Below are 20,030 nucleotides of genomic sequence, written 5' to 3'. Positions count from 1 at the left end.
TAGGGGACACAGTTTCAGAATAAGGGGTCTCTCAGTTATGCTGGTGATGAAGAGGAATTTCTTCTCTCAGTGGGTGGTTAACTTTTGGAACTCTGTACCCCAGAGAGCAGTTGAAACTGGGTCATTGAATATATTCATGGCTGAATTAGACTGATTTCTGGATCTAGCCGGTATCCATGGTTTTTTTGGGGTATGGGCAAGGAAGAGGAGTTAGATCAACCATTACCTTATTGAATGGCAGAGTAGGCTGGAGGGGTCAAATGGCATGCTCTTGCTCCTATTTCTTATGTGATTATGCATGACCCAACATTCAGGTAATAACCTCTTTGCTGTTGACAGAAATCCCAGTGATGTTATATTGGGTTATTTGTTGGACATCTGCCTTCACAGATGTGAAAAGACCTCCTGTGGGTAGTACTCATCACTCTGATATTATGGGCATGCAATTCCAGTGACATGTACCAGTCAGTGTGAAGAATAGAAATGTCTTGCTGATGCAGCATGTGTTGCTATGCTAAGTGAACATCATTCTGCATTAGCCCCTGCTAAGCCCACTTTTGAAACACTGACACTGATATAAAAAGTTCCAATTCCCAGCACTGACTTTCTTCACCTTATAACAATATATTTTGTTGAAATTGAAGTGAAACTTTATTTAATAAATGCAGTGTACAACTGAATCATACAGGCTGAGAGATTGCTGGCCTGTGCTGAATTATCTAATCTCATTTTGGACACTATAAATGGTGTAGCAGCCTGGATTATAGAGGCAGAAATAGTCTGTGTTCTTCACTCTGATGATGTGTTTAGTCCCAGACCAACATATAGTATCTGTGCAGACTTTGGTGATGATCTAGAGGATGTCCAGTGCTCTTGAAACCCCAACAAAAATCCTTGAGGCGTTTTTACAGCAAAGCTTGTGAGGCTGTGAAATGCATAGCCAGAGTTAATGACTGAAACAGACAGCATGTCAACATTTCAGAAGGATTAGATTGGTAGGTGAAGAAGAGAGGAGTAAAAGGATACAACAACAGAATGTAGTTATGGAATTACAACTAATGCTCATATGGAAGAGAAAAACCAAGACAGACAAGCTGAGCCAAGCAACCTGTTTCCATGTTGTAATTTTGAAGTAATTCTATTTAAAATCTGCAAGCCTATGATCTCAGTAATCGCACATCGATCTTGCCCAACTCGAATCTCCACTGCTCTTCGTGGTCATGTTCCTAACTTTCCATGGCATTGATTTGCCATTAGAGTCAAGCTTGGCCACGTTCCTTGCTGCAAAGACCAAGGTCTGAATTTTCCCATTGGAAGCTGGTTCAAATCCGGGGCGTGAACATGCCCCCGATGCAAAACAGGAAGCGGCTGCTATTTTGACTGAGCTGGGGGAACTAATTGTCCAAGGGGTGTCTCTGCCATCCAATGATGAGGCGAGGGCATGGCAATGGAGGTGGGTCAGTCAAGAGGCAGGCTATGTTGTGACTTGCTTCGGCAGCCATTTCTGTGACTGCACATTAATGTTTCAGGACAAAAATTGGCAAAGTTAAAATTTCCTACATTTCAGAGGGCAGCTGGAACCTGGAACACATTCTTTGGTCGGTGACACATTCTTTAAAATTCAGTGAATTTTTATATATGGGGTAGGACACCTCTACCATACTCAGCCTCTTCAGTACCACTTCAAACTGTACATCCTCACATACGTTTGTAGCTAAGCCTTGTTATGATCTCAAGCAAGACCAGTAGCGTTAAAGGAAGAAAATCAAACTCCTATTATTAACTGAAAGAATTATGCCATAAGGTTTCAGATTTCAAACAAAATCTTTTACAGCACAAGAATTATACAAAGCAATTACTACTAACTTAACACTATGGCGAATCATCCATGCTCTCTGGCATCGGGTGTGTTCGATGGTGTGAACAGAGAATATGGCAAGAAGGCCAAAAATCTGTTTCACGACGTCGTGAAACCAGTTTGCCATCGTCTGCTCAACCCGTCGATGGCGGGCCGCATTCCCCACCATCGGACATTAGGAACCATATTGTAATGCATCAGGATATCATTGTAAGGCCAGGCTCAGCCCGCCTCCACCCTCCACCCCCAGCCCCCTTGCTGGATTGTCCGCCCACGCCAGCGGGAAAACACGCCAGTGTAGAACACGTCTTGACCACTGTGACATGTACTGCCAGCACCTTGCTCATATAGTGGACATCCGAGGAGCAGAAGATGCTGGAGCCGACACCAATGGCCCACTGGAGGAAAGTCCAGGGCCTGCTGGGTGGGTTCTCATGGACATGGCTCTGCTGCGAAGCAGCTCACGGAAGCTGGAAAGTCACCTTTGAAGCTCACAACAGATGATGGCCGAGGGGGTGGGAGAGGGAGGCCTAGGACTGACTGGGAGAGGAAGAGGTGTTGGGGTGGGGGGTGGGGGGTGAGATTGGGAAGTAGGGGAATTAAGGCTTTGGGGGACTGAGGCTGGGAGAGGGGGAATGAAGGTGTCGAGGGGCTGAGGTTGGGAGGGGGCAATGAAGGTGTCAGGGAGCTGAGGTTAGGGGAGTGAATGAAGGTGTAACAGGGCAATGGAGGAGAGGATGGCAACTGGGCAGGTAGGTGGAAGGGGGGTGGAAGCTGCAAGGGAAGGAGTTTGGTAGGGAGGAAGGAGTGCGGAGAAGGGAAGGAATCCAGGGGGAGGAAAAAGTGCGGAAAGGGGAGGGAGTAAGGGTGGAGAAAGAAGTAAGTGTGGAGGGAGAAGTAAGTGTGGAGAAAGAGGTCGGTTTGGATAAGGACTAAGGGTGGCGGAAGAAGTAAAGGTTGCTGAGGGAGTCAGGAAGGGGGAGGGACAAAGCAGGAGAGGAAGCCGGGGAGGGTGGGAGGACTAAGGGGGGGTGGGGAAGGGGTTCAGTGGGGGAAAGGGTTCCAGATGGGGAAGGTGTCAGGAGGGGGGGACAGGGAGCGGAAGGAGTTCCGGTGGGGGAAGAGGTCCGGAAGGGGGCATGTCCAGGTGAACGTGCAAGGGAGGGATCTGATAGGTCCATGATTGCCTTCTGGGGAGCCAACTGAGGATGGGCGTGGTATGAGGGAATGGTGAGAATGACTGAGGGCGGAGTGAGGCAGTAAGGTTGGAGGGTGACGGTTCGACGGTAGCGGTAGAAGGGATGGCGAGGGTGGTTGGTGGGGACTCGTAGGCAGACACAGACCCTGGGAGTGAGATTTTCGGGAAGGAAGGGAACATGCACTTTGACCAGGACATCCCCAAAGAAAAAGATATTTTGGTTGGTGGGCACACGTGAGTTTTGGAAGCACGCCCGGTGACAATTAAGAAGACAATTAAAGTTGTTAAGGTTCCAACTGTCCCTGATTTTTCATCGTTCATCCAACCTTGGCGGACAGGCGAATCTGCCAGGCAGACTTTGCATTTTTGATAAACCTCACCCAAGGGCAGGATGTGGTTTCTGTTATTAAATTGAAAAAAATGTATGGGCAGAATTTTCATCATGTATATGTTCAGATGACTGCGGCATTGACATTTTTTTTTCCAGGTTTTACATCTTTATTTAATTGTTTTGAAGTCTTCAGCTCCCTGAGGCAAAGAGCTGCCTTCAGGGAGCTTTCATTCAGGGCTCGCCGGTGCCCGCGCTTACATCAGCGCCCGCCCTCCTCCCACCCACACCTCAGAGCACTGAGCATGCTGGCTGGCCGTTTAATTGACCCCCCAGCATGAAATTGTGGTCAGGGGCCGATCACGGGCTGCGGTCTGTTCCCCAGCTGCTCCCAGGCCTGCCGATCGTGCCTGCACATTGACCTAAAAATCCTGCCCTATATCTCTAATGGAGGCAATCTTACCAGACTCACTGGCTCTATTCCAAAGGTAAACCAACTATTGGTTTATTGTTTTTACACCTCCAACTCTAACCCCTTGAAGTAAACATGAACCGTCCTTGGAATTATAATTATTTTAGGGATGTTTACCAGCCTCCCACCAGGATTTCATTTATCTTACATGTTAAACATTCCAATCCCCAAGCTAAAAGTTATACCCCTGAAACGTATGAATCATGAAATTAGCCATTTCCACAATAACCCTGTTCTCTCCTCTGAGCTGGTCTGAAAGAAGGCAGCTGCTAAAGCCAGCCGTCTCACTGATAATTAAAGAAAAAGCTTCCAAGGATCGGAAAGGAGTGGGCCTGGTCCTCTCCACCTGCCCACCCTCCGGAAAATGCCAGAACCGGAGGTGAGGCATCCAGCCACACTCCTCGGTGGCCACTTTTACTATGGGAAAATCTGGCCCCAAGAACCCAGGCATAACTTGCCAGTTCTGAGAGGGGAATGTGTGTTTCCCCTCCCCACTACCGCCTCTCACTCATCTCTCCAGAAAGGTGATGGACAACTTTTTTGAAAAGGGATTTTAATTTATTAACTGCTTATGTTTTCCAACAGGGAGACCAGGGTTACCCAGGAGAACAGGGCTTTAGAGGCGTTGCTGGACCTCCTGTAAGTTGATGCCTTGGATTTGCTACCTATAGTTGCCTGTAATTGTGGCTGTAAATTCGTGTCTGTGTTTCACTGTTTGATTCAGTAGGGAGTTTTATCATCTGTTTTTTTTTCTCTCCAATTCTCTCTTCTCTCTTTCCCATCTGAAATGATTTAGCCTTTTCCTGGAGTATATTTTCATGGGGTGACGGGTTATTCAATTGTAAACGTTGCCTCCGTGCTCACTCCGTACACTTTCAGCAGGTGGTGTTCAGGATCAGGAAACCTGTCCGAATGTTCCCCTCTCAGACAGAAAAGCACTGAGGCTAACTGTAGCAAATACTGTTGGCAGAGATTATCAAACTTAACATTGACTCGAAAGCTAGAGTTTTCACACTCTGTGTGGCTCAGCTTCCAGTTTGGGAGTCTGGTCCAATTTCTCAGCATCTAATGAGTAATGCTTGTTAATTTAGCTGACATGGAGGACAGCAGAACTTATAAGTGCTCAGTTAATTCTTTCCTTTGAAAAATTTGTTACACAAAAATATCAAGAATCCTATATTTATGAAGCTGCCTGTCCGTTGTAATACTACCACTATAGGCACTTTTCTCTCTGCTATTTGTCGGAGTTAGGCTTGGGGAACATACTTTGGGTGCACTCTGCCCAAATTGAACCAGAATTCACCTGTACTTCTGTGTTCAAATCATTATCATGATTTCAAAATGCCTGCACACAGATTTGAACATGTGTCAGAAAGTAGCAAGGTTGTTGCCATCTCAGCCTTTCAGTCATGGTAACTGCTGTTAGCTTTGGAGCCTTCGGGCTATTGTCCAAGAATAGCAGTCAGAATGTCTCCCAACCTTGCTGACCCTTCTGCTGCTCCTGAAAAGAAAATACTTATTTGTTTGGAGGTATGAGAAAGTGGCTAATGGCCCTTTCATGGATCCATCCTACAGGGCTTACTTTCATCACTTGCTACAGGACCTCCACCATGAGAACATTGAGGCAAATGATATGACATCTGGATGGGGTGAATCAATCAGCAAATGTCTTTTTTTTTAATGTCCCTTAATTGTTGCCCAGCTCCGCTAAACTGCACGATTCCATTACTATCTATCTATCCGAATACAAACAGTGCATCCCCAGAAATGGCTTCCCTTTCCCATACAGCCACATCCTGAGTACCTCAAGGATCTATTCAGCCTCCTCCTCTTGCCAGTACGCCACCCACAGAAATGGGGTAGCTTCTATGTATGCTGATCACATGGGGTCTATCTCTCCAATTAATTATTCACTCAGTCCCTCAACTGCTTTGTGTTCCGTCAGTCTGCTTGTCCACCCTCAGGTCTTGAATGAATCATAACTTCCTCGAGCTCAAAGTCATTAAGACTAAAGCCATCAGGCAGAATTTTCCCATTGGCGTGCAGGAGCGGGCCCCGCACGTCCCTGCGTGAAATAACGCGCAGTGACGTCGGGCGAGCGTCCTGACGTCATTGCGCGCCATTGCGATATTTCACTGGGCGGGCACACAATGATGTCCGATGCGCGCCCGCCATTACTTAACGAGCCACCTAAGGCCCTTGACTCACCAATCGACGCTGATTTTTCAGTGCCTGTGCAATCTTTGGGTCGGCGCAACGGGCAGACGGGTAGGACACATTTGTATTAACCTCATCCACAGGTGGGATAAGAGGGTTCACTGGGGTCGCGAGTGTGCACAGTCAAGTATTTATTTTTGAAAGTTTTTGAAACTTGCCTGTGTGATCTGCAGTACTTCAAAACGCATACCAGCTGCTTCTTCTGGACTCTTAACCTACAGGTCAGCATTCTGCAGTGAGTAATCTTTTCTGGGCCCGCAGGTTTCAGGAATCCTTCCCTTAGCCTGGGAATGGAAGCTGTACTGTCCACTGGAGGCAGCTCCTCTGAGGAGGAAAGGAGGGCTAGAAGGGGGAGGAGGCCAGGAGTGCACATTCAGCCTCCAGGGGAGCCACCTTTGGGAGGAGAGGCGCAGGCACAAGGGGTGCAGGGCCAAGAGGTTGTCCAAGGTGGAAGGGGCCGCAGAAGACACCACTATCCTGCTGCCAGAGTATACAGGCAGCAAAGCAGCTACCTCAATATGTCTGAGGTGCAGTGCCGAAGGAGGCTCCGTCCCTCAAGGGAGACAGTCAACTATATCTGTCAGATGATAGGGCCTGAGATCTCCGCTAACTGTGTGGGTGGACACCCCATGCCAGTGGCTCTGAAACATTGAAACATAGAAACAGAGAAAATAGGAGCAGGAGTAGGCCAATCAGCCCTTCGAGCCTGCTCCACCATTCATTATGATCATGGCTGATCATCCAACTCAATAGCCTGCTCCCGCTTTCTCCCCATATCCTTTGATCCATTTCACCCCAAGAGCTATATCTAACTCCTTCTTGAAAACATACAATGTTTTGGCCTCAACTACTTTCTGTGGTAGTGAATTCCACAGGCTCACCACTCTCTGGGTGACGGTCACAGCTGCCCTTAACTTCTATGCCTCTGGCTCCTTCCACAGATCGGTGAGTGATCTTTGTGGTGTCTCCCAATCAGCTGTCCACACTTGTGTCAAGCAGGTTACAGATGCTCTGTTCAAGCATGCACTGACCTTCATCCACTACCATTGGGACCAGGCAAGCCAGACACAGCGAGCCAGAGGCTTTGCTGCAATTGCTGGCTTCCCCCGCATCCAGGGTGCAATAGGCTGCACACATGTGGCCATCAAAGCGTCAGCGGGTGAGCCCAGTGCCTTCGACAACAGGAAGGGATTCCACGTCATGAACGTGCAGATCACAGGATGCTGATTTTACAAGTCTCCTGGAGTAGCCTCTCCACGAGAGTCGCCACTCTCTTCATAGAGGACGCATGGCACTCGGACATGTGGCTCATTGCTTTGGCGATCGTCAGCATAGACTCCTCCACCATGGAGACCAAGCCAAGCATAGCCTCATGTATCACCCCCAGATGCTCCCACATACCCAGCCACATTTCCTGCCCCTGCTGCATCGCAGAAGACTCCAGAGGCACATCACCAGGCACCGACTGAGCATGTGCCTGGTCCCCTGCAGTCCCCCGACTGCTGGCACCATGGGCACTCTCTGTCTCTGCCAGCTCCTCCAATGACTGTGAAGTTCCCTCACCGCTGTGTCCTGGGACACTAGCTGATGTTCAAATTCCCATCAAGGTGCTAATATCTGCGCCGGTGCCTGCCTCACAGAAATGGTGTGACTGGTAAGACTTCAGGCCCCTCACGTGTGGGAGGGGGCCTCTGCTGCTCCGCCTTATGGCCCTGATCCGATGATGCTGAAAGGAAGAACAAGGACATTGGATCAGTTAATTTGGAGACAATGTCAAAGTGCATCCCTGTCCCTCGGATCATTATGCGCTCATCCTTCTATCACCAAAGGTCAAGCCATGTTGCAAAATTAAATCAATTAACATTCAGCATTGCCATGGCTGTTGGGAGAGCAATGCTGACCTCACTGTTAGGCATAAATACCTGACCATGGCATCCCAGCGTCACTGACACCAGTGGACCTGGGCACATGGTGCCCCTCCAGATCCAGGGCCTCCTGCTCGAAGAGGCTAAGAATGGCGATCTGCGCCTGGCCGCCACCAGTCCTCGCATGCTCTGCCGCGATATGAGCATTATTCTTCTGAAAAGGAGAGAAGAGCATTGATTAGTGCAAATTGTACATGGACTCTCTTCGCGCACGGCCCACCCCAACCAGAGTGGGACGTATCAGGGCCCCAGTGCCCTCTCACCCCCCTGCTGCTGAACACTCACACAAAGATGCTAGGCCTGCTCCCCACTCGTGCCCCCTCCCCCCCACCCCCACCTCCACCCCCTTGGACACATGCTACCTGCATCACATTAGGCACCACACGGTATATCCTTCCATAACAAGGAGGTGCAAGCACGTGGAGCGCAGAGGGCAGCAGATGGTTCATTGCCACGCCACCTTGAAGCTCCCCTCCCAGCATGTCATCACCCTGATTTGGACATGCCCTGGAGTTCAAACACAGCACCTAGGTGCAGCTCCTCCAGGTTGCCCCCAATCCAGTCATGTGGGACTCAGTGTAACACATGCTGCGGGGGCAGAACACATTGCTTCATCATTCTCTCAGGCTGACCTCAGCATGGGCAATATCTGCTGGCCCACCCAGCAAAGGAAAAATGCCATCAATGATTCAATGCAGTCGCTACACTCAGACTCGGGGGTGGGGGGGCAGCAAGGGGGTAAGTCGACCTGCTGGGTTAAATGACCAATGCCAACATGGTACTCACCCTGCCAGAGCGCAACAAGCCGTTGAAGCGCTTGTGACACTGGATCCAAGTGTGTCGCACCACGTCACAGGAGCTCACCACCTCCGCCACCTCCTCCCAGGGACGTTTTGTCATGTGGGAGGGCCTCCTCCTCCCATCCTGAGGAACCAGCACCTCCTCAAGGATGGCAGCAAGGCAGTCATCCAAAAAGCAAGGGGCACACTGGCCCCCCACCGTACCCTCCAGCCTGGCCTGTCCTGCTGCCCCACCCTGTAGCCTGGCCTGCTCCACTGGCCTACCCTCGGGACTGACCTGTTCACCAGAAGCCCCCCGATGAGCCCTTCCACTTCCCATTGTGTGCAGCCTTGCAAAGGCTGCCAGCGCTTCATATAAACAGGCTGCCGGGTTGCTATAGGACCCAGTGGACAGTGCACTCCGGCCGCCGCCCGCCCACTCCCACTATCCTCGGGAGTCGCGCGTTATGCTGGGCGGGCCTTAATTGACCCACCCGCGTAAAATGGTGATGCAGACCCGATCGCAGGCACTAATAGGGTCTTTGCCTGCCCGCGCCGCTCTTTCTCCGCCCCCCCCCCACCCATCCCCCCGCCAACCAGAAAATTCAGCCCATTGTCTTTGGTCCACATTAGAAACTCAGTCTCCTCTGTAATTATTTCTTCTCACTCTCCAATGACACTGTCAACCTGAACCAAAATGTTTATAACATTAACATCCTGTTTGAAATTGAGCTGAACTTTAAACCCCATGTTTTATCAATCACCAGAATTGTTTGATTCCACCCTCAATACCCACCTCAACCTTTTGCTGCTGTAACCCTCATACATGTTTTCATCATTTCCCAACTCAATTCTCCCAACAGTCCTCTTGCTGGAATACCATCCTCTCCTCATACACTAACTCTTCCGGAACTCTAAGCATTCACCCATCCCACCTTTCTTACTGACTTTCGCTAAATTTCCCGATTCGTCAGTGCTTTTAACTTAAAACCTTTATTCTTGTCTATAAATCGCTCAATTACCTTGATTTATTCTACTTCTCTTCAGTCCTGCAGAGTTGAACACTTCATTCCTTTGGCCTGATTTTCATTCCCACTCCTTTTGCACCACCATTGGTGACAGAATTCAACCATATCATCCTACTCTCCGTAACTGCTTCCTTAAACTTCATTGCCCCTACACTTTACTCTCCACTTTTAAATTTTTTGCAAAATCCATCTCTTAAATGAAGCCTTCAATCATCCTTCTTAACCTCTCCTTATTTTATCTGCTTTAGTCTCCGCCTTGTCATGTCTACCTTTGGAACACTTTGTTAGGTTTCATTACATTAAAAGCACAGTAAAATCCAAGTTGCTGTTTATACTAATAAGCTTTTTTTCTCATTAATACAAAAGAAAAGTACGCAGATGCTGGAATTCTGAACTAAAAAACAGATAATGATGGAAACACTCAATAGGTCAGGCAGCGTTTGTGGAGAGAAACAGAGTTAACGTTTTAGGTTGATGACCCTTCATCAGCATTTCTTTTCCTTTTAGCTTCTGTTTCATGATGAGGATGAGGTTACTAAGGGTTTTGACTTTTTCATCATCAAGTAAAGCAAACATTGAAATCAATCCTCCTTCAGTCCTGCCTTAGTTAGCTGATGGGCTGCCGTGGCCCCTTGTATGTCTATTTGTGAAACATATTAATAAAGAAACTGGAGAGGACATGACCCATAGAGATTATATCTTTCACTCTGGGACTACCTTGAACTTATTCTCTCAGGCTATGTATTTAAACAAATTCGGTAGGTAACTGCTGAACAGAAGGTAACAATTGCTTCTCTTCTTAAAGTGATATTAATAATATATTGTAGATTACACAGGCAAGACATATAGACCAAAATATGAGCAAAATACTGCGGATGCTGGAAATCTGAAACAAAAACAAAAATTGCTGGAAAAACTCAGCAGGTCTGACAGCATCTGCGGAGAGGAATACAGTTAACGTTTTGAGTCCGTATGACTCTTCATCAGAACTAAGGAAATATAGAAATGAGGTGAAATATAAGCTGGTTGAGGGGGGGTGGGACAGGTAGAGCTGGATAGAGGGCCAGTGATAGGTGGAGGAAAAGAAGAGATTGCCAAGATGTCATAGACAAAAGGACAAAGGGGTGTTGACAGTGGTGATATTAGCTAAAGGATGTGCTAATGGGGACATTAAGGGTAGAAAGCAGGATGAGCAAGTGACAGATAGCCCTAGTGGGGGTGGGGTGGGGGGAGGGGATCGAAATAGGCTAAAAGGTGGAGATAAAACAATGGATGGAAATAAATTTAAAAACAATAGAAATAGGTGGGAAAAGAAAAAAATATTTTAAAAATATATAAATTATTGGAAAAAAGGGGGATCGGAAAGGGGGTGGGGATGGAGGAGAGAGTTCATGATCTGAAGTTGTTGAGCACAATGTTAAGTCCGGAAATCCGTAAAGTGCCTAGTCGGAAGATGAGGTGCTGTTCCTCCAATTTGCATTGAGCTTCACTGGAACATTGCAGCAGGCCAAGGACGGACATGTGGACATGAGAGCAGGGTGATGTGTTGAAATGGTAAGTGACAGGGAGGTCTGGGTCATGCTTGCGGACAGACCGAAGATGTTCCGCAAAGCGGTCACCCAGTCTGCGCTTGGTCTCTCCAATGTAGAGGAGACCGCATTGGGAGCAGTGAATGCAGTAGACTAAATTGAGGGAAGTGCAAGTGAAGTGCTGCTTCACTTGAAAGGAGTGTTTGAGCCCTTGGACGGTGAGGAGGGGGGAAGTAAAGGGGCAGGTGTTGCACCTTCTGCGGTTGCATGGGAAGATGCCGTGGGAAGGGTTGAGGTGTAAGGGGTGATGGAGGAGTGGACCAGGGTGTTCTGATCCCTGTGGAATGCCGCCGGGGGGGTGAAGGGAAGATGTGTGTTTGGTGGTGGCATCATACTGGAGTTGACGGAAACTCCATCCTTAGTTCTGATGAAGAGTCATATGGACATTAACTGTGTTCCTCTCTGCAGATGCTGTCAGACCTGCTGAGTTTTTCCAGCTAGACCAAAATATGCTTTAGGAAATATTTCTTTCCAATGTAACAATAGGCTGGAATAAATGGATCATAAATTAATTGGTGACGTTCTATAGTAAGCCCAGTATTCATTATTGGAAATGGGCACACGATCTGTTTTTACTGTATCCAGTTATTGGTGTATTCTTGCTTCTAGGGTGTCAAAGGTGAACAAGGTCAGGATGGATCTCATGGAGCGAAGGTAAGAAAAGTACTTAGCATATACAGCATGTTTAATATGCTTTTAGGTTAGCACCTAGAACCTTAGAAGTTTACATCACAGAAGGAGGTTATTTGATCCATTATGTCTGTGCCAGCTCTACAGCAATGCATAACTAATCACATTGCACTACTTTCTCTTCATAGTTCCATATCTTCTCTGTCACCAATTAAATCAATTAAACAAAGTTAGGGAAGAGATAACAGAGGCACTGTATGCACACATATATGTACAAATATTTTAATAACTCATTAGAAAATGGAATAGTACGGATGACTGGTGATAGCTGAATGTGATTCCTATATTTAAAGAGGAAGATAGAACAAGTCCATGGAGTTTTACAGCTTAATATCGTTCATGGTAAATTTATTTTTTTAATTCATTCATGGAATGTGGGTGTCACTAGCTAGGCCAGCAGTTAATGCCCATCCCTAATTGCCCTTGAGAAAGTGGTGGTGAGCTGCCTTCTTGAACTGCTGCAGCCCATGTGGTGTAAGTACACCCACAGTGCTGTTAAGGAGGGAGTTCCAGGATTTTGACCCAGCGACAGTGTAGGAACTGCAATATATTTCCACATCAGGATGGTGAGTGGCTTGGAGGGGAACTTCCAAGTGGTGGTATTCCCATGTATCTGCTGCCCTTGTGTTCTTGATGGTAGTGGTTGTGGGTTTGGAAGGTGCTGTCTAAGGAACCTTGGTGAGTTCCAGATTGCACCTTGTAGATGGTACACACTGTTGCCACTGTGCATCAGTGGGGGAGGCAGTGAATATTTTGTGAATGTGGTGCCAATCAAGCAGCTGCCTTGTCCTGGATGGTGCCAAGCCTTATTGAGTATTGTTGGAGCTGCACTCATCCAGGCAAATGAAGAGTATTCAAACACACTCCTGACTTGTGTCTTGTAGATGGTGGACAGGCTTTGGGAAGTCAGGGGATGAGTTACTCATCGCACAATTCTTAGCCTCTGACCCGTTCTTGTAGCCACAGTATTTATATGGCTAGTCTTGTTCAGTTTCTGGTAAAAGGCAATGATGTTGATAGTGGGGGATTCAATGATGTCAAGGAGCGATGGTTAGATCCTCTTTTGTTGGAAATGGTCATTACCTGGCACTTGTGTGGTGCAAAATGTTACTTCCAATTCATCAGCCCAAGCCTGGATATTGTCCAGGTCTTGCTGCATTTGGACATGGACTGCTTCAGTATCTAAGGAGTCGCGAATAGTGATGAACATCATGCAATCACCAGCGAACAGCCCCAGTTTTGACTTTACGATGGAGGAAAGCCATTGATGAAGCAGCTGAAGATAGTTTGGCTTAGAACACAACCCTGAGGAACTACAGCAGTGATGTCCTGGAGCTGAGATAACTGACCTCCAACAACCACAACCATCTTCCTCTGCTCTAGGTATGACTCCAACTAGCAGAGAGTCTTCTCCCTGATTCCCATTGACTCCAGTTTTGCTCGGGCTCCTTGATGCCGCACTTGATCAAATGCTGCCTTGATGTCAAAGGCAGTCACTCTCACCTCACCTCGAGAGTTCAACTCTTTTATCCATGTTTGAACTATGGCTGCAATGAGGTCAGAAGCTGTGTGACTCTATTATTATTATTGTTATTGCGATCATTATTGTGAAGCAATTGCCGCTGATAGCATTGTTGATGACCCCTTCCACCGTCTTACTGATGAGCAAGAGTAGCCTGATGGGGTGGTAATTGGCTAGGTTGGATTTGTCCTGCTTTTTGTGTACAGGGCATGCCTGGGCAATTTTCCACATTGCCGGGTAGATGCCAGTGTTGTAGCTGCACTGGAACAGCTTGGCTAGGGGCGCGGTAAGTTGTGGAGCGCAAGTCTTCAGAACTATTGCCAGAAGGGGCAATCACATTATTAGGTGTCTATTATAGACCCCCAGATAGTCAGCGGGAAATTGAGGAGCAAATATGTGCACAATTTGTGGAGGTGTGTAAAAACAATAACAATAGGGTAATTATATTAGGTGATTTCAACTTTCCCAACATTAATTGGGATAGACATAGTGTTAAGGGCTTGGATGGAGTGGATTTCTTGAAATGTGTACAGGAGAACTTTTTAGGTCAATATGTAGAGGGTCCAACAAGGGACGGCGCAGAGCTGGACCTAATTCTGGGGAATGAAGCCGGACAGGTGGCTGAGGTGGTGGTGTGCGAGCATTTTAGTGATTGCAACCACAACATGGTACAGTTTAAGTTTGTTATGGACAAAGAAATCGACAAGTTACAAAAAAATGTTTTGTACTGGGGGAGAGTGGATTTTCGTAAAATAAGGCAGGATCTGGCCAAGGTAGACTGGGAACAGTTACTTGTGGGGAAATCTACAGAGGAACAGTGGGGGGTGTTCAAAAAGGAAATGGGGAGGGTACAGGCTCAGCATGTTCCGTCTAGGGTGATAGGAAGGAGTAACAAGCCCAGAGAACCATGGATGACCAGAGATATTCAGGTTACGATGAGAAGGACAAGAGAGGCTTTTAGCAGGTACAAGGGAAGCAAATCAGCAGAGGCATTAGTGGAATACAGACAGTGCAGGGTGGAGCTTAAGAAAGCAATTAGGAGAGCAAAGAGGAGGTATGAGAAAGCTCTGGCTGGTAAAAGTAGGGAAAATCCCAAGATATTCTATAAGTATATCAATGGGAAGAAGATAACCAGGGAAAGAGTAGGGCCCATAAGGGATCAAGGGGGCAATCTATGGGTGGAGCCAGAGGACATCGCTAGAGTGTTGAATGAATACTTCACGTCCGTCTTCACCCAAGAGAACGAGGATGAAGGTATCGAACTTGGGGAGAGAGACTGCGAGGTTCTTAAGCAAATTGATATTGGGAGTAACAAGGTATTGGAGGTGTTGGCAGGCTTAAAAGTGGACAAATCTCCAGATCCGGATATGACTGCTGAGGGAGGCAAGGGAGGAGATCGCAGGGGCTCTGACCCAAATTTTTAATTCCTCTCTGGCCACGGGGGAGGTGCCAGAGAACTGGAGAACAGCTAATGTGGTTCCGTTATTTAAGAAGGGTTGTAGAGATAAGCCAGGGAACTATAGGCCAGTGAGTCTCACGTCAGTAGTAGGGAAACTATTGGAGACATTTCTGAAGGAGAGTATCTATCTCCATTTGGAGAGGCAAGGTTTGATCAGGGATAGTCAGCATGGCTTTGTCGGAGGGAGGTCATGCCTAACAAATTTGATTGAATTTTTTGAGGAGGTGACCAGATGTGTAGATGAGGGTAGTGCAGTTGATGTAGTTTATACAGATTTCAGCAAAGCCTTTGACAAGGTCCCACATGGGAGACTTATAAAGAAGGCAAAGGCACATGGGATACAGGGTAATTTGATAAGGTGGATTCAAAATTGGCTTAGTGGTAGGAGGCAGAGGATGATGACAGAAGGATGCTTTATAGACTGGAAGCCAGTGTCCAGTGGCGTACCTATTATTTGTCATTTATATAAATGACATAGATGACTATGTGGGGGGTAGGATTAGTAAGTTTGCGGATGACACAAAGATTGGCCAGGTGGTTAACAGTGAGGTTGAGTGTCTTGGGCTACAGGAAGATATAGACGGGATGGTCAAATGGGCAGATAAGTCGCAGATGGAATTTAACCCTAAAAAGTATAAGGTGATACACTTTGGAAGGAGTAATTTGACAAGGAAGTATTCAATGAACGGCATAGCACTAGGATGTTCTGAGGAACAAAGGATGTGTGTCCATAGATCTCTGAAGGCAGAGGGACATGTTAGTGGGGTGGTGAAAAAGGCAAATGGGACACTTGCCTTTATCAATCGAGGCATAGATTACAAAAGTAGGGAGGTCATGTTGGAGTTGTATAGAACCTTGGTGAGGCCACAGCTGGAGTACTGTGTGCAGTTCTGGCTGCCACATTATAGGAAGGATGCGATTGCACTGGAGGGGGTGCAGAGGAGATTCATCAGGATGTTGCCTGGGATGAAACATTTAAGTTATGAAGAGAGGTTGGATAGACTTGGGTTGTTTTCGTTATGGACAGGGTGGATAGGGAGCAGCTGTTCCCCTTAGTTGAAGGGTCAGTCACAAGGGGACATAAGTTCAAGGTGAGGGGCAGGAGGTTTAGGGGGGGTATGTGAGGAAAAACTTTTTTACCCAGAGGGTGGTGACGGTCTGGAACACACTGCCTGGGAGGGTGGTGGAAGCGGTTTGCCTCATACCCTTTAAAAAGTTCCTAGATGAGCACTTGGCACGTCATAACATTCAAGGCTATGGGCCAAGTGCTGGTACATGGGATTGGGTAGGTAAGTCAGGTGTTTCTCACGTGTCGGTGCAGACTCGATGGTCCGAAGGGCCTCTTCTGCACTGTGATTCTGTGATTCTGTGAATGTTGTCAGGGCCCATAGCCTTTGCAGTATGTAGTGTCTTCAGCCATTTCTTGGTACCACACTGAGTGAATCAAATTGGCTGAAGACTGTTGCAAATGATCCAGCCTTATCTTTTGCACTGATGTGCTGGGCTCCCCCACCATTAAGGATGGGAATATTTGTGGAGCTTCCTCCTCCTGTGAGTTGTTTAATTGTCCACCACCATTCATAACTGAATGTGGCAGGACTGCAGAGCTTTTGTCTGGTCCGTTGGGTGTGGAATCACTTAGCTCTGTCTATTGCGTGCTGCTTATGTTGTTTGGCATGCAAGTAGTCCTGTGTTGTAGCTTCACCAGGTTGACACCTCATCTCTAGGTATGCCTGGTGCTATTCTTGGCATGCCCCCCTTCACTCTTCATTGAACCAGGGTTGATTCCCTGGCTTGGTGGTAATAGTAGGTTGTGGGATATGCCGGGCCATGAGGTTACAGATTTGAGTACAGTTCTGCTGCTGCTGATGGCCCACAGCACCTCATGGTTGCTCAGTCTTGAGTTGTTAGATCTTTTTGAAATCTATCCCAATTAGCATGATGGTAGTGCCACACAACACAAGGACTGTGCGGTGGTCACTTCTACCAATACTGTCAATGACTTATGCATCTATGGCAGGCAGGTTGGTGAGCATGAGGTCTAGTATGTTCTTCCCTCTTGTTGGTTTCCTCACCTGCAGACCCAGTCTAGCAGCTATGTCTTTTAGGACTCGGCCAATTCGGTCAGTAGTGGTGTTAACGAACCACTCTTGGTGGTGGACATTGAGGTCCCCCACCTAGTGTACATACTGCTTCCTCCAAGTGCTGTTGAACATAGAGCAGTATTGATTCATCAGCTGATGGAGGCAGGGAGGGGGGCGGTAAGTGGTAATCAGCAGGAGGTTTCCTTGCCCATGTTTGACCTGTGCCATGAGACTTCATGGGGTCCAGTGTCAATGTTGAAGACTCCCAGGGCAACCACTCTGTATACCACTCTGCTGCCACCTCTTCTGGGTCTGCCCTGCCGCTGGGTCAGGACATACCCAGGGATGGTGATAGTGATGGTGACGTCTGGAACATTATCTGTAAAGTATGATTCCATGAGTATGATTATGTCAGTCTGTTGCTTGACTAGTCTGTGAGACAGCTCTCCCAATTTTGGCACAAGCCCCCAAATGTTAGTAAGGAGGACTTTGATGGTCAACAGGGCTGAGTTTGCCATTGTAATTTCCGATGCCAGGTCATCTGTCTGGTTTTGTTCCTTATTGACTTGTTTCTAGTGGTTTAATACAACTGAGTGGCTTGCTAGGCCATTTCAGAGGGCCTTTAAGAGTCAACCACATTTAATGAAATCCTGACTCAAAGATGTAACTGAATAGTACCTAGAAGCTGAAAGAACAAAGAGTAATCAGCACAGATTCCCAAAGACAAGATCGCATTTAACCAAACCTTACTAAAATCTTTGCAATGTAACAGAAAGAGAAAATAAGGGTAATGAAGTAGACATAATATATTTGGATTTTCAAAAGACCTTTGATATGTTATTGCATGGTGGATTGATGACTAGGGTCAGATCATGTGGATTCAGGGGACAAATAGCTGAATTAATAGCAAGCTGGCTACAAAAAAGAAATCTAGAGTAAGGATTAAAGATAGCTACTCAGATTGGCAGAAGATGGGAAGTCATGTTCCAAAGGGATCAGTGCTGCTCATATTTACGTAAATAATTCTGAATTTGATGTACAATTTCAAAATCTGCAGATGACACCAAATTGGAAGGTGTAGTTAATAAAGAGGACAGAGACAATATAGGAAGGAAGATGTAAATAAACTTGTGAAATGGGTATGAAACTGGCAAAATAGCTTCACTATAGATAAGTGTGAGGCAATAAATTCATTTTAGTAGAGAAAATAAGGATGTCACAGACAGCTTGAAGAATAAATATCTAAATGGAGTAGAGGAACAGGGAGACCTTGGGGTAATGATACAGCTCATTAAAGATAGAGACACAGGTTAGTAAGTTCATCGAAAAGCAAAATAAAGCATTTGTGTTCATTTCTAGAGGGATAGAAATTAAAAGCAGGAAAGTTATGTTCAACTTGTATCAAACCTTGGTTAGATAACACTTGGAGTATTGTAAACAGTTCTGGTCCCCATATTTTATAAAAGGATATAAAGATTCCGGAGCGGGTGCAAGGAAAAATATTTACTAGAATGATATCAGAACTGTTAGATTATACCTAGCAGGAAATATTGAATAGGATGGGATCTTTTATCCATAAGAGAGAAAAATGAGGGTGTCCTAATGTCACCGCACGTCATTTAGATTTTCAGTTCGACAGACGCGCAGCCGACTCAGCTGCGTACCCACCGAACTGTCAAAGGCCTATTAAGGCCTGTTGAAAACTAATTTAAACAATTAAATGAGCTGCCCGTCCAACCTTAAGATTGGTGGGCAGGTGAAGAGCCCAGGCGGCCTTCGCATTTTTCATGGAACCTCATCCACGGGCGGGATGAGGTTTCATGAAGTGTTTAAAAATTCAATAACAATTTTTTAAATAAAAATCATTGATATGTCCCAGCTCATGTGACACTGTCAAATGAGGGGACATGTTTTAAAAGTTTTCAAATATTTTGTTTAGAAATTTTAAACTTAAACAAACCTCCCCGAGGCAGCTCTGTGCACTCCCGATTCAGGGAATCCCCCCCCACCCGCCCACACAGGGAGCGTTCAGTGCTTCTGGGTGAGCGTCACCCTGGCAGGGCCTTAATTGCCCCACCCACGCAAAATGGCAGCGCGCAGCCAATCGGGGGTGCCAATCAGGTTCGTGCTCGATCCCACCTGCCCCCGCATAACCCCCCCGACGGGGGTCAAAATTCAGCCCATAGAGAAGATAGCCAGAATTTTTCAAAAAGCCGGCCAGACCAGCCAAAGTTGTATTGAGCGTTGCAAATTCTGGGGGCGGAAACTTAAACTGCAGGGGGTGGTTCCACCCCCCCCGCCACCCCGCCGCTTAAAAGTCAGGGACAAGCCTGCTTCCGAAGGCCGGCTCACCCCGCAACCAATGAATGGCCCTTTAATTGACTACAGGCATGGTGCCTACTCCTCACCTCTGAAAGTTGCCAGCCAATTGAGAGCGGTAGCCATTGCTGACCCTGCAGCGAGGCCAAGAGCAAGGCATTTAGTGTAGTAGCTGGGACTTAAGGTGTGCCTGCGGCCTTGCCTTTTCAGGCTGGCAGGGCCAGGCGAGGGAGTGAGGGGGTGTGGGGGGGGGCATGATTGGGAGGAGGCCCTTAACTAGCCATTAATTGGCCACTTAAAGGCCTCAATTGTCACCTGATGCCTCCCTGGCTGCTGCTAAAATTTCGGCAGGGCTGGCTAGCACGCTAGGAATGAAGCCGATAGCATGGCACCTAACTTTCTAGAGTACCGCACAACCAACTTGTGAGAAAAGACATTGCTCATGGAATAAAAAGGACAGTAGCAACGCGGATACAAAATTAGCTGAAAAATAGGAAGCAAAAAGTAATGGTCAATGGATATTTTTCGGACTGGAGGAAGGTTTGTAGTGGAGTTGCCCAGA

The 20,030-nt window shown here is 47.0% G+C and overlaps 1 protein-coding gene across 1 annotated transcript in view; it reads left to right on the top strand.

Moving 5' to 3' along the window:
• The window catches only part of LOC144680102 (collagen alpha-1(XXII) chain-like), a 169,111-nt gene that overhangs the window by 139,776 nt on the left and 9,305 nt on the right, over window positions 1-20,030 (top strand). Inside the window, exons 13-14 of the mRNA XM_078541248.1 lie at window positions 4,442-4,495; window positions 12,004-12,048. Of these exons, the coding sequence (XP_078397374.1) occupies window positions 4,442-4,495; window positions 12,004-12,048 (99 nt within the window). The remainder of the gene's footprint in view (window positions 1-4,441; window positions 4,496-12,003; window positions 12,049-20,030) is intronic.

This window comes from Cetorhinus maximus, chromosome 4 (genome assembly GCF_964194155.1).
Source record: "Cetorhinus maximus chromosome 4, sCetMax3.hap1.1, whole genome shotgun sequence".
In the NCBI taxonomy this organism is placed as follows: domain Eukaryota; kingdom Metazoa; phylum Chordata; class Chondrichthyes; order Lamniformes; family Cetorhinidae; genus Cetorhinus; species Cetorhinus maximus.
The sequence above is the reverse complement of the archived record's forward strand: the minus strand, read 5'-3'. Positions and strand labels throughout refer to the sequence as shown.